Source organism: Pristis pectinata, chromosome 21 (assembly GCF_009764475.1).
Source record: "Pristis pectinata isolate sPriPec2 chromosome 21, sPriPec2.1.pri, whole genome shotgun sequence".
In the NCBI taxonomy this organism is placed as follows: Eukaryota; Metazoa; Chordata; class Chondrichthyes; order Rhinopristiformes; family Pristidae; genus Pristis; species Pristis pectinata.
Genome location: NC_067425.1, coordinates 6,010,112 through 6,023,186, shown reverse-complemented (window position 1 = coordinate 6,023,186; position 13,075 = coordinate 6,010,112). Strand labels below are relative to the sequence as shown.

Sequence of the window (13,075 nt, the reverse complement as noted above, 5' to 3'; positions counted from 1 at the left end):
CAGTGATGATGAAGGATTGGCCATGTCTTTCCAAGTCAGGATAGTGTGTGGCTTGGAGGGGAACCTGTTCCTTGCTTTGTTCTTTTTGGTGGTAGAGGATAGACACTGCAGCTACTGTGCGCCAGTGAGGCGGGAACAGATGTTTAGGGTGGTGGATGGAGTGTCAATCAAGCTGGCGGCTTTGTCCTGGATCGTGTTGACCTTCTTGAGTTGTTGGAGCAGCACTCAGCCCTGCAAGTGAAGAGTATTCCATCACATTCCTGATTTATGCCTTGATAGAGAGGCTTTACCTGTCAGGAGGTGAGTTACTCGCTATAGGATACCCAGCCTCAAACCTGTTCTTGTAGCCACTGTGATCATGTGGCTGGTCCAGCTGAGTTTCTTGTCGATGGTGACCCCCAAGGTATTGTTGGTGAGTGACTTGTCAATAGAAATGCCATTGAATATCAAGGATAGGTGGTTAGACTTGTTGGACGTAGTCAGTGTCTGGGACTTTTGTGGCGCGAAAGTTATTTGCCACTTCTTAGCCCATGCCTGAATGTTGTCTGTGTCGCTGCATGTAGTCATGGGCTGCTTCACCTGCTGAATGGTTGAAGATGGAATTATACATTATGCAATCAGAACACCCCCCCAACCCCCACCTCTGACTTTATGATAGAAGGAAGATCACTGATGAAGCAGCTGAAAATGGTTGGGCCCAAAAAACTGCCTTGAGGACCTCTTGCAGTGATTGACCTCCAACAACCATCTTCCTTTGTGCAAAATATGACTCCAGCTATGGACTATTTACTCTTTGATTCCCATAAAGTCCACTTTCACCAGGGCACCTTGATGCCACATTTGTTTCAATGCTACCTTGATGTCAAGGACAGTCACTTCCACCTCACATCTGGTACTCATTCTTTGGTCCATGTTTGGACTGAGGCTGTGACAAGGTCTGGAGCTGAATGGTCCTGGTGCAACCAAACTGGGCATCAATTTTTGGTGTCTCTTGATACCACTGACAATGACAGTTTTCTTGATGATTAAGAAGAGACCAATTGGTGATAATTAGATGGATTAGATTTGTTCAGCGTTTTGTGAAAAGACATACCTGGATAATTTTCCACATTGTCCAGTAGTTACCAATATTGTAACTGTACTAGAGCAGCTTGGCTACAAGTGCATCTAGTTTTGGAGCACTGTCAATATTAAGATGGGATGTTGTTGGGTCCAACACAGCGTTTGCTGTACTCAGAGCTCTCAGCCAATTTTTGATTATCACTTGGAGTGAATCGAATTGGTTGGAGATTGGCTTCTCTGACGGTAAGGATCTCTGGAGGACCTGAAACAGATAATTTATCCAACACTTGTTCAAACACTCAGAATTACTACAGGGCTTTGTAGATGAGGTGAAGATGTTCCTCTTGGGTGGGTTGCCTGGATTCAGACATGACATTCTCAGAGTAAGATATCGGCCATTCAAGACAAGAGATCAGAAGAAATTTCTTCAATCAAGAAAATGATCTTTGGAATTCTCCATCCAAGAAGATTATGGAGGCTCAGAGTATATTCAAACACAACATTGGTAAAAACTTAGATATTAAGTGAATCAATGGATATGGGATTCCAGCAGGAAAGTAGCGCCTGGGCAAAAGAGCAGCCACAATTGTACTGAATGGCGGTGCAGCCTCGATGGGCCAAATCTCTGCTCCTGGCTCCTGTTGAATTTGGGCTCAACTTGCTGAAGTTTGCCCCTTCTCTGTAATATAAGACCTTGAGTACTTTTGCAGTTGGATCTTGTAACCATAAATTGGTCATTTATAATTTCACTTGGCTTCAGTGGAAGATGGAGATGCGCCATCCCGGTTGCTAGGGAAGGCCATAAATCATCGCGGTATCTCCTCTTGGCGCGAGTGTTCGCCGGGGGTTGGGGGGCGGGAACGGATCCAAGAGAGCGGGGTGGCGATAGGCCGGGAGGGCGAGAGAGGCTCGCCAATCCACTTCATGATTGGCGAAGTCGGAGACCCAATCTTGAAGTCGATTGGTTGTTACTGGTCCGCCCGCCTCCCACGTGGTCGGGCCGGGTGGGCGGGTGTCTGCGTTTTCATGGGAGGGGGGGGGAAGACTCAAGCAGCCGTCATCTCGGCGCTGATTGGCTGTCGTCCCGGGTGACAAACGGTCGCCTGTGGATTTGAAGCCGGGTTAAAGTGATGGAAGGGAATTTTCCTTCGGCGAAGTCTTGAATTAAACTGCGAATTAACGGCTTTCCCCAACGCGGAGAGAACATGTGAGCAGAGGGAGGCAGCGAAGCCGTGAGACGCTAGCATTGGAGTGAAGGTGAAGGGCCGTTCGCTGCGGCACTGCGGACCCGCCCCGGCAACCACAGTCGTTGGTCAGGGGCCGCACTGTGTTACCGCCACAGGCCGCAGGCTCCATCCTTCCCCTGCCCTGTTAGCGGCTCAGGTAAAGCCGCCCCTCGGGAGAGGCTACCGGCAACAATAAGCTGCAGTGACTCCGATCAGGTGCATCACTGTTGAACTTGCTTGTAGGGCTTGTATTATAGCAGCCTGTGAGTTAACTAAATGTTTGATGGCTTTATATTCACATATACGAGCTTTTCCTTAATTTATTTACCTTACGCCTCTGCATTTATTACTTTTAGGATTCTTAACCAAGGAATAAATCTTTAAAAAACAAGAACAAAACATATTGCTAAAATTGCTTAGCTGGTCAGCTAACTTCTGAATATTTGTTGCAATTTATTTTTTTTAGAGATTTTCAGCATCAATCTTTTGTACTAAGCGTTGATTTTTGTCTCTAGGACAACGTTAGTACTTTGAAGGTCATCTACTTTATGCACTTATTTTTGAATGTTTGATATCGGGGTGCACTTTGGTATGATCAGGCAATCCTCTGGGTGCAATTGTTGAAAATGAGATTAAATTTACAAACTGCATGTTGTGATTAGGTTCCACCGTTCATATTAGCCTTAAGCAGGAAGTTAATTTGTGGAATACAGACACTCCAAATTCATTAAAAATGTGTAGGTGATTTATTTTTTAATCTACTGTGTTGTCTAAGATTGGTGGGATTGAAATGAGTTTCTGTGTTTAACTGAATTCCAGTCTAGAAGAAAATTCAATGGCTGATCCAGAGAGGCAGAAAAGTCAGAAGGACAGTCCTGTCTCTGGTAGTATCATACTTTGTGGCAGTCAGGGGAACAATCTAGATAAAAGCAATACACACAAAATGCTGATGGAACTCGGCATGTTAGGCAGCATCTATGGTGAGAAATAAACAGTCAAAGGGTCGTGACCAAAAATGTCAACTCTTTAATTTCCCTCCATAGATGCTGCCTGACTTGCTGAGTTCCTCCAGCATTTTGTGTGTATTGCTTCAGATTCCAGCATCTGCAGAATCTCTTGAATCTAGATAAAAGCCTTTGAATAAAAAAGCAATTGAGTTACTGACAACTAATGAGATCTTAGTTGCTGTAATGCAGACCCCTTCATAGTATTGAACTTCTGATGTGACTAAAGAAGTCCATCTCTTCTTTTGAAAACCCGGAATCCATGAAGTTCAAATCGAACCTTTTATGACTGTTTTTACTAAATTGTACTTGACCTTGTCTGCATAAAGAGAACAATCTCTGATCTCTCTCCTCAAGGTTGCAGAGGCAGCAGGAAAGATGGATAGGTTTTTGGATATCATGGGAGTCTAGGGATATGGCGTTAGTGCAGAAAATTGATGCTGCAGTAAAAGGTTAGCCATGATTATATTGAAAGGTGGAGAAGGTATGAGGGGCTGAATGGTCTATTGCCTTTGTTTTCCATGTCATGAAAGTCTCTCATCCAAGGTACCATTACAGTAAATCTCCTGTGTTCTTTCCAAGGCTCTAACTGACTTCAAGTCTGTTCCTCTGCAATGAACATCATTGCCCAAAAAAGTCCTGAGCTCAATTAAAATTGTGAACCTCAAGTGTCCATTAACTTAAAGAACACACACAAAGCCAGAATTTGAGGATTTTAGCTGATGGTAAGTGGTGAATTTGATTAGAAATTTACAACCACTTGGTGAAATTACTACTTTGTAAACACAATATAGTTTGTTCTCTACATGATTCTAGCATTGATAATCTATTAAACAATACAATCTGCTTTGCAGTTTCTTTTTAAAGTTTAGTCTTTTATATAAAAAAAACTTCACTTTCCTGATTGAGTACTTCAGGCAGTGTAGTAACCAAGAATGACCTCAGCTGACTTGTCCTCAGTTTTTCCCTGTTACCTATGGAGCATTGACTGGTCTCCACTTAGTGTGTGCTTATGGCAACATGGGTGAGGTCAGTAACTCTTGTACTGCACTTTGCAAGTTGCGATAGATTGCCATACTGCTAATAATCAAACTACTGGGCTTTTGGTCAACCTGTGGGACAACTGATTTCAGCATTACTGTTGATCTAGTCCTGATCCTCTGTCAGCTACTGAACTTTGTAGCTTCTTCTCTAATCCTAAAGTTTACTTGTTTCAAAGTCATTCCAGCATAGTTTTAAATTTGACTAAAGATTATCTATTGCATTGGATAGTAATTTTGTATGGATATTTGTTGCAATGTCTGATAATTGAAGTTTAGAACAACCAACTTGCACAACAGGTGGACAAGTTGTATAATATACAGTGCAACCTGTGTCAAGGGGCAACTTGAACACCTGTTTTATTAATGAAACTGAATTTACCTACTTTCCACCTTGGTTTATCCACAACCATGATTTACAATGCACCTCGTATTGAGGTTTCACTATGTTAGCAAAATAGGGAAATAATTAAGTGCTAAGTACATCAATTTCTTTGTATTTTTTCTTGCACATGAACAACCTTCATAAATTTGATTTGATATCAGATTTTCTATAAAATATAATGTAGAACATTTTTTGTTTCTAGAGATTTATTTCAGACAAAAAACTTTATTTGGTGTGAATATGTTGGGAGAATAATGTGCTGAAGTAGAAACCTGAGATGAGTACTTGATTTTGCAATCGCTTTGCTTTTCTTTTTTTAAAAAAAATCCAATTGTTCACACACTTTTTTAAAAAATGTCTTGTTCTCCCAGGATTTCTTAAGTTTTTAAAAAGGAATATAATATGCAGTCCTGAAGAAGGGTCCTGACCCAATACGTTGACCATCCACTTTTCTCCATGGATGCTGCCTGACCTGCTGAGTTCCTCCAGCATCCCCTAGATTCCAGCTTCTGCATTCCTTTTATCAAGCCCTAGCTGCCACACATCCGTGTGTGTGTGTGTGTGTGTGGGGGGGGGGGGGGGGGGGGGGGGGTGGAATAAAGAAGAAAATGAACACTTTGAGAAATGGATTATACTTGTTGAATTGGCAATCCTTGAAGTTGGTATCATCCATCAGCTTTGATTTAGTAGGCATCAAAGCATCAATAGTTGTAGAATTAATTCAATGACAATGATACCAATTAAACTGGATTTCCATTTCCTGAGTAATTGGAGAAAGTTGCTTTTCCAGTAGTTAATTTGAATTCTCACATAGCAGCACCCCCACCCCACTAGTATGATTTCACAAATCATCAGTACTGTCTGGTTGATAACAGAATTACCATTTATAATCTGCCTTCAGTAATTTATTAGCACTTCCTTATTTGAGCATCAGAGCTGACAGTGGATTTTTCCATTTAGGGTTGGAATCCATCTTAAAAACTACCACATTTAAAATGATAGGCACATCTCACAGAATTCCTGTGCTCAGCTTTTGAAATGATGCAAAGAAACAACTTCCAATAAAATGGCTAACCCTTGCATGTTAATTTTTTTTTGGGGGGTGGGGGTAGTTGGGAATGTAATTGAGAAAATAGTACCATCTTATTCAGGAAAAGTCTCCAAATGGTCAGTCTTCAAATTACTTATAGAAAACTTTACAGCAAGTTTGCTTTGGAGACTGAAAATGAAGATAGGTCTTTCTGTTACTGCCCCTCCATTCATTCTCTAGTCTCTGACATAATTAGTACTTTGGGCTGTTGCTTCTAGCAACTTTTTGTCAATTGAACAGTGCAGTATATTATCTTGACTGAAGATTGTAAGTTCACATTGGTATTTAGTAAATGACTAGTGGTAGCTGCTGTATAGTCAAAGAGTATTGTATGTAGCACTTAAAATGCAGAACTTTATTGTAGTCAACATTAATTGGCTGTGCGGTTTGTTACAAGATTGAAAGGGAATGCATTACTCTGTAGTAAGAATATTTGGTCTGATTGGCTATTTTTTAATCTCTAAATAACAGATGTGTATGGCACATCTTGAAATTTAAATCCTCAACATTTTTGAAAATTAGCGAGTCTCTCATTCTGTTATCCTAATGTTTTTATTTGCTGTCTGGAAATTGGTTCAGGCTGCAAATGGAGAAAAAAAACATGGCTTGGCCTACCAGTATATATAGCAATCCAGCCAGGGAGAAAGCAATCTCATTCTGACTTTAAGTTGTATATATACATTTAAAATCAAAAGTTTTGGCTGATGGTCATGTTAGTCTTGGAATTGTGTTGGGTTTGTAAGGAGTCTTTGGGAAAACTGACTTTGTCCCTTTTTCAGTTGTCTAGCAGCAACAGAATTCGTCTTCAGGATAAGATCTGCAGTGCGCAGCATAGAACGAAAATGGATGAGCAAAGTGTTGAAGTAAGGAAAACATCTTGCTATTTATTAGTAATTAAGTTGCTGAGTGACATGGCTTCAAAACTTCAGAAGATTATATAAAGCATTAAGTGTCGCTCTCCATGGACATTGCTTGACCTACTAAATGCTCTTGGCATTTTCTGCTTTAACTTATGGTTTGAGCTGCTGTTCATTCCTTCAATCAGGAGACTAGAATGCAGTAATTTTTGCATTGTGGAATTACTTCATGGCCTTTCAGTGACAGGCTAAATGCACATATTGAGATGTTGACCCCCCCACCTCCCAAAAATCAATTACATGATTTAACATTGATTTCAAGGCCAATCTTGCTGCTGAATACTTCCAGGACATTGAATGTTAGACGTGCCCTTGAGAACTACTTAAAGGACAAGTGAAGGCCTATGTGGTGCAATAAAAATTATTCATCCTAAATATAAACTAAACCTATGCTATTGTTTGAACACAAATGGCCATTACAATATTAAGTGAAGGAAAGCAGGTCACCATGCTTAAACCTTCCCATTCTTTGGCACTTAATCAAAAAATTCTACTGTACATTTGTCTTGAATACTGTGATGTAGAAATTCACTAGTCATAGACTCAGTACTACAAGACAGAAATAGGCTCCTTGGCCCATCTAGTCCATGCCAACCTGATTCTGCCTCATCCCATCGACCTGCATCTGGACCATATCCCTCCAAAGCTCTCCCATCCACGTACCTATCCAAACTTCTCTGAAGTATCACAATTGAACCTGTATCTACCACTTCTGCTGGCAGCTCATTCTGCACCCTCAGTGTAGAAGTTTCCCCTCAGATTCCCTTTAAATATTTCGCCTTCCACCCTAAACCCATGTCCTCTAGTTCTAGTCTCACCCAACCTGAGGGGAAAAAGCCTGCCTGCATTCACCCTATCTATACTCCTCAATTTTGTATACCTCCAAGATCTCCCCTCATCCTCCTGTGCTCCAGGGAATAAAGTTCTAACCTATTCAATCTTTCTCTATAACTTGGGTCCTGGCAACATCCTTGTAAATTTTTCACTGCACCCTTTCAAGCTTATTGATATCTTTCCTGTGGGTAGGTAACCAGAACTTCATATGATACTCTAAATTTGGCCTCACATCTTGTACAACTTCAACATAACATCCCAACTCCTGTACTCAGTGCCCTGATTTATGAAGGACAATGTGCCAAAAGCTTTCTTTACAACCCCATATGTCATTCCACTTAAGGAATTGTTGATCTCTATTCCCAGGTCCCTTTGTTCTACCATACACTGTGTAAATCTTACCCTGGTTTGTCCTCCCAAAGTGCAGCGCCTCACTTATCTGCATTAAATTCCATCTGCCATTTTTCAGCCCATTTACTTAGCTGGTCAAGATCACACTGCAAGCTTTGATAGCCTTCCCCACTGTCTGCTAGCCCCAATCTTGGTATTGGTGTATTATTGTCACTTGTACTGAGATACAGTGGAAAAACTTGTCTTGCATACTGATTGTACAGGTCAATTCATTACACAGTGCAGTTACATTGAGGTAGGACAAGTAAAAACAATAACTGTACAGAGTAAAGTGTCACAGCTACAGAGAGAGTGCAGTGCAATAAGGAGCAAGGTCACAAGGTAGATTGTGAAGTCATAGTCCATCTCATTGTATAAGGCCCCCCCTCCCCCCCCACCCCACTGGGATGGTGCAAACCATCCCATTTATACAGGTCCCATCTGCCCTAGAAGAGAGCCCAATGATCCAAAAATCTGAAGCCCTTCCTCCTGCACCATCTCCTCAGTCACATGTTAAACTACACTATCTTCCTATTTCTTGCCTCACTAGCACACAGCATGGGTAGCAATCCTGAGATCACCACCCTGGAGGTCCTGTCTTTTAACTTGGCATCTAACTCACTTACTTTGCAGGACCTCATCACCCTTCTTTCCTAGGTAATTGGTACTGATGCTGACCACTACTTCTGGCTGCCCCCACATCCTCTCTTCCCCCCCACTATCTCTGAACCTTTTTCCACAAAAATGTTTCCTTGGTGCACCCAAACAACGTAATTTTAGAAAAGATCTCTTGCTGGAAGTTTTGATGTGTCTGGTAACTGTTTTGTATGTATGTTTTGCAAACCAATTAAATAATGCTTTGCTTTTACTTTTCTAGAGCATTGCAGAGGTGTTCAGGTGCTTTATTTGTATGGAGAAATTACGTGATGCTCGGCTGTGTCCACACTGTTCAAAACTTTGTTGCTTCAGTTGCATAAGGGTAAGAACTGGTTATATTCTGAACTTATCGTTATCTGGTGCATGTGTGTACAAATGTTCAAAAAGGTCTGGAAAGACTGGTCAATTAAATCTCTCCATTCAATCATGGTGCACTGATTTGCAACTATCCCACCCTTCCTCCTCAAACTGTACAATTTCACAAGGATAATTCCAGAGTAGCACATCAGAAATGAAAACTTGCTTAACCAATTGATTAGAGTTCTTTGCAGAAGTAAGATGTACTGTGGATACAGGTGAATCATTGCATATACTATACTGGGTTTCCAGAAGCCATTTTGATAAGCTGTGCTTCAAAGATTACTGCAGCAAATAAAGCTTGCAGTGTTGGAGGTAACATATTGGCATGAATGGAAGATTGGTTGACAAATGGAGAGTAAACATATAAAAGGGTCTTTTTCTGATTGGCAAGATGTAACAAGTGGTGTGCTGTAGGAACCTATGCAGGGACATCAACTTTATAATTTCTCTAGATAATTTGGACAAAGGCACCAAAGTTATCGTTGTTAAATTTGCTGATAATGCTAGGTAGGAAAACAAGTTGTGAAGAGGACATAGGGAGACTACAGAGATATAGATTGTCAGTATGAACAAGTTGGGCCAAGGGGTCTGTTTCTGTGCTGTATGACTCTATCAATGGACAGTAATGTACTGCTGAAGACCAACTACTTGGGTGAATAACTCAGTCTTGGCAATGGCCAATGCCAGAGGACATCCCTTTAAGGTGAGTGGAGAAAAGTTTAGGGAAGATGTCAGAGGTATCTTCTGGTGGGTGCCTGGAGTGCACCACCAGGAATGGTCGTGGAGGCTGATGCCATAGGGACATTTGAGACTCTTGGATAGGCAAGTGGATGTAAGAAAAATGAAGGCTTATGGGCTGTGTAGGAGGGAAGGGTTAGGTTGAGTATGTTTATGTAGGTCGGTACAACATCATGGGCTGAAGGGCCTGTACTGTGCTGTATTCTATGTTCTATGAGAGTGAGTATTTTTAAGACTGAGGTAGATTCTTTGAGCAATGAGTGATAAGTTTTCATGTGGAGTTGAGATTGATGTCAGATCAGACGTGATCTTATTGAATGGTTGAATTGGAGCAGACCCGAGGGAATCCTGTTTGTATTTTGTATGTTCATGCATAGGCTGCTTCAAAATAATTTGGCCATTCCTATTGACCAGGTTGCGTGCTTTTGCCAAAAATCCTGTGAAAGATCTCTTGATTGTAGGTGATACAGGAACTTTTAATTGTAATTTTGAAGCAGAAAATGTAAATTGACGAAGTGATTATTTGAGGGAGTTTTATATTAAACCATAGGAGCTTGTGAAATCTCAGATTTTAATCCAGTTAGTTTGATTACCTTGCTTTGTGTAGCCAAATACATGCACATTTTATCATGCAATTGTTTGAATTTTGAATAATACACTCAACAATTGGAGCAGTTATTGGGAGGGAAGGTTTAGAATGAAAGGTAGTTGGAAATTTTCCAGTGTCGCTGTAGTGTTGATTTTACATGTACCTTTTCTGTAGTCAGTGTAACAATGAAATGAAGCAGTACCTTTTTAGAAGAATTGTACTAATTCTAACTGTGGGAATGAACCAGAAAGATTAGATCTTTTCGGATGTGACTAATACTTTGAATAGTATCCATCCTGAATGCTTCAGCTGACTATTTTTAAAATATCCTGTCTGTTTGTGCTGGGTATGCTTTAGACATTGCTGAACAAATCAATTTATGAGCAGCGGAGCTTCTGCATTTAGCTGCTGGGTAACTGCACAATAGCACTTGCATGTATATCTTATCCAAGGAAGTACTTGTTTAGCACATGAGCAACTTGAACATCACACATGCAGAGTGTGCAGAAATGTACTTTTTTTTAACCTTGAGTTTTGTTAAATGATTCTGCTGTTATCTTCTGCCTACATAGGCCTATTTTTATACTGAATTTGTTTAGGGTACCAATCTAAATTTGGTGCTGGATTATTTACTAGTTGAGAGGATCTGTTCCCAGGAGTCACCAGATGCTACTGGGTTCATCAATGGTCACTTTTCTTCCCCCTTTCCTACCCCAGCTTTAAATATTAGCAGTTTCAGTTGTGTTGAGTTCCTGCATTATAGGGTTGGCATAATTGTGTGATCTACAAATTTATTAAACTATACAGTGGAGTTCTAGAAACAACCACATGTTGATGATTTCCATTTGTGAAAAGACCACCAGAGCTCAAATGCTATTAGGGAAGTCTGGTTTCTTTTAAAAATTTGCTTTTCTGTCTTCACAGCGTTGGTTAACAGAACAGAGAGCCCAGTGTCCACACTGCAGGTAAGAGCATGTCAAAAGGAAGCCTTGGGGATTGTGCAAAGCTGGAAACTATTTAAACATTTTAACCTAATCTGTGTAATGCTGCTGTATGCGAACCTATCTGGTTCTAATCCAGAAACATTAGAGGTTGCCTTATGGGAACATATGGACACCTGTGTATGGGTAATGTCTTTATGATTTGAAATTATAAATTTTCTCATTGCTTATAATAAAACCAGAAGTTCTCAGTGGGTCAGGCAGCTGTGCAAAGAGTGTAAGAGTCTTTCTTTTAGTTGGTGACCTTTCATTAGAAATTTTTTTTTTGTTTCTACTTCCACCACAGCATTTTCAATAGTAATATTTCTACCTTCAAGGTTCCATTCTATTTACTTAAGAGCAAGGTGAAATTTTGTTTTATTCCCAACTTTTTAAACGTTGTATATCTAAAGCTGAAATTAACTTTTTTTGAAAGCTCCAGGATATTGCAGGTATGGTAAAAGCGATTATTTTTATGCCTTTTCTCATTATGGTTAAGGAGTTAAAAATCATCAGCTTTGCTCTCAGATTACAACCTAAATTAATTCGACACAATATTGGAATTATTGTTTGGTTGCCAGGGTGTTTGCTTTAGGGAAGAACAGCCATTGAATTCAAATACAAATGTGCTGTGTGATTTGCTTGGATAAATGTTTTTGGGAGATTTTTAAATTCTGCAATTATTCAAATAACTTCAGGGCCCTGTTTACTGTTCCCAGGCTATGTATTAGATTACACTTTTCAAATGATTGAGTTTGATTTGGGACTTCCAAAGAGAAATTGTTTGAAATCTGAGATTTGCACTTTAACAGCATTCTAATGTTGCATATTACAGTTCATTTCAGCTCTGGGTATACAGCATAATTTTAAGTGTCATACTGCCTCTTTTCATTCTTTCAGAGAGTGGAATTTCAATGCTGGGTGCTTTACCAATCAGAGTAGGGTTTATTATTGCTGACATCTGCTGTGAAATTTGTTTTGCGGCAGCAATACAGTTTAAGACATAAAAATATAAAATTACTATAGGTTACAGAAACAAATAGTGCAAAAGAAGAATTATGAGATGGTGTTCATGGACGGTTTGGAAATCTGATGGCAGAGGGGAAGAAGCTGTTCCTGAAACATTGAGTGTGGTCTGTACCTCCTCCCTGATGGTAGTAACGTGAAGAGGGCATGTCCTGGGTGGTGAGGGTCTTAGCAATGGATGCTGCCTTCTTGAGGCACCACCTCTTGAAGATGTCCTCTGGTAGGGAGGGTTGTGCCCGTGATGGAGCTGGCTGAGTCTACAACCCTCTGCAGCTTCTTTCGATCCTGCACATTGGAGCCTCCATACCAGGTGGTGATGCAACCAGTCAGAATATTCTCTACCATACATCTGTAGAAATTTGCAAGTGTCTTTGGTGACATACCAAATCTCTTCAAATGAAATAGAGCTGTTGGCATGCCTTTGTGATTCCATCAATGTATTGGGCCCAGGATAGATCCTCTATGTTGATACCCAGGAACTTGAAGCTGCCCACTGCTGACCCTTCAATGTGTTCTCCCAACTTCCACCCCCCACCCCCCTTCCTGAAGTCTACAATCAATTCCTTGGTCTTGCTGACATTGAATGTGAGGTTGTTGTTGTGACACCACTCAACCAGCCAATCGATCTTGTATGCTGCCTCCTTGCCATCTGAGATTCTGCCAACGGTGTCATTGGCAAATTTATAGATGGCATTTGAGCTGTGTCTAGCCACACAGTCGTGAGTGTAGAACAGTGGGCTAAACACACAGCCTTGAGGTGGTGCCTGTGATTGTCAG

The 13,075-nt window shown here is 40.7% G+C and overlaps 1 protein-coding gene across 1 annotated transcript in view; it reads left to right on the top strand.

Annotated features, from left to right (window-relative positions):
• The first annotated feature begins 2,160 nt into the window (after positions 1 to 2,160).
• trim37 (tripartite motif containing 37) overlaps positions 2,161 to 13,075 on the top strand; it is an 81,025-nt gene continuing 70,110 nt past the window's right edge. The window contains 5 exon segments of the mRNA XM_052035940.1: positions 2,161 to 2,445; positions 3,875 to 4,017; positions 6,587 to 6,670; positions 8,826 to 8,927; positions 11,217 to 11,257. Of these exon segments, the coding sequence (XP_051891900.1) occupies positions 4,015 to 4,017; positions 6,587 to 6,670; positions 8,826 to 8,927; positions 11,217 to 11,257 (230 nt within the window). The 5' untranslated portion in view covers positions 2,161 to 2,445; positions 3,875 to 4,014.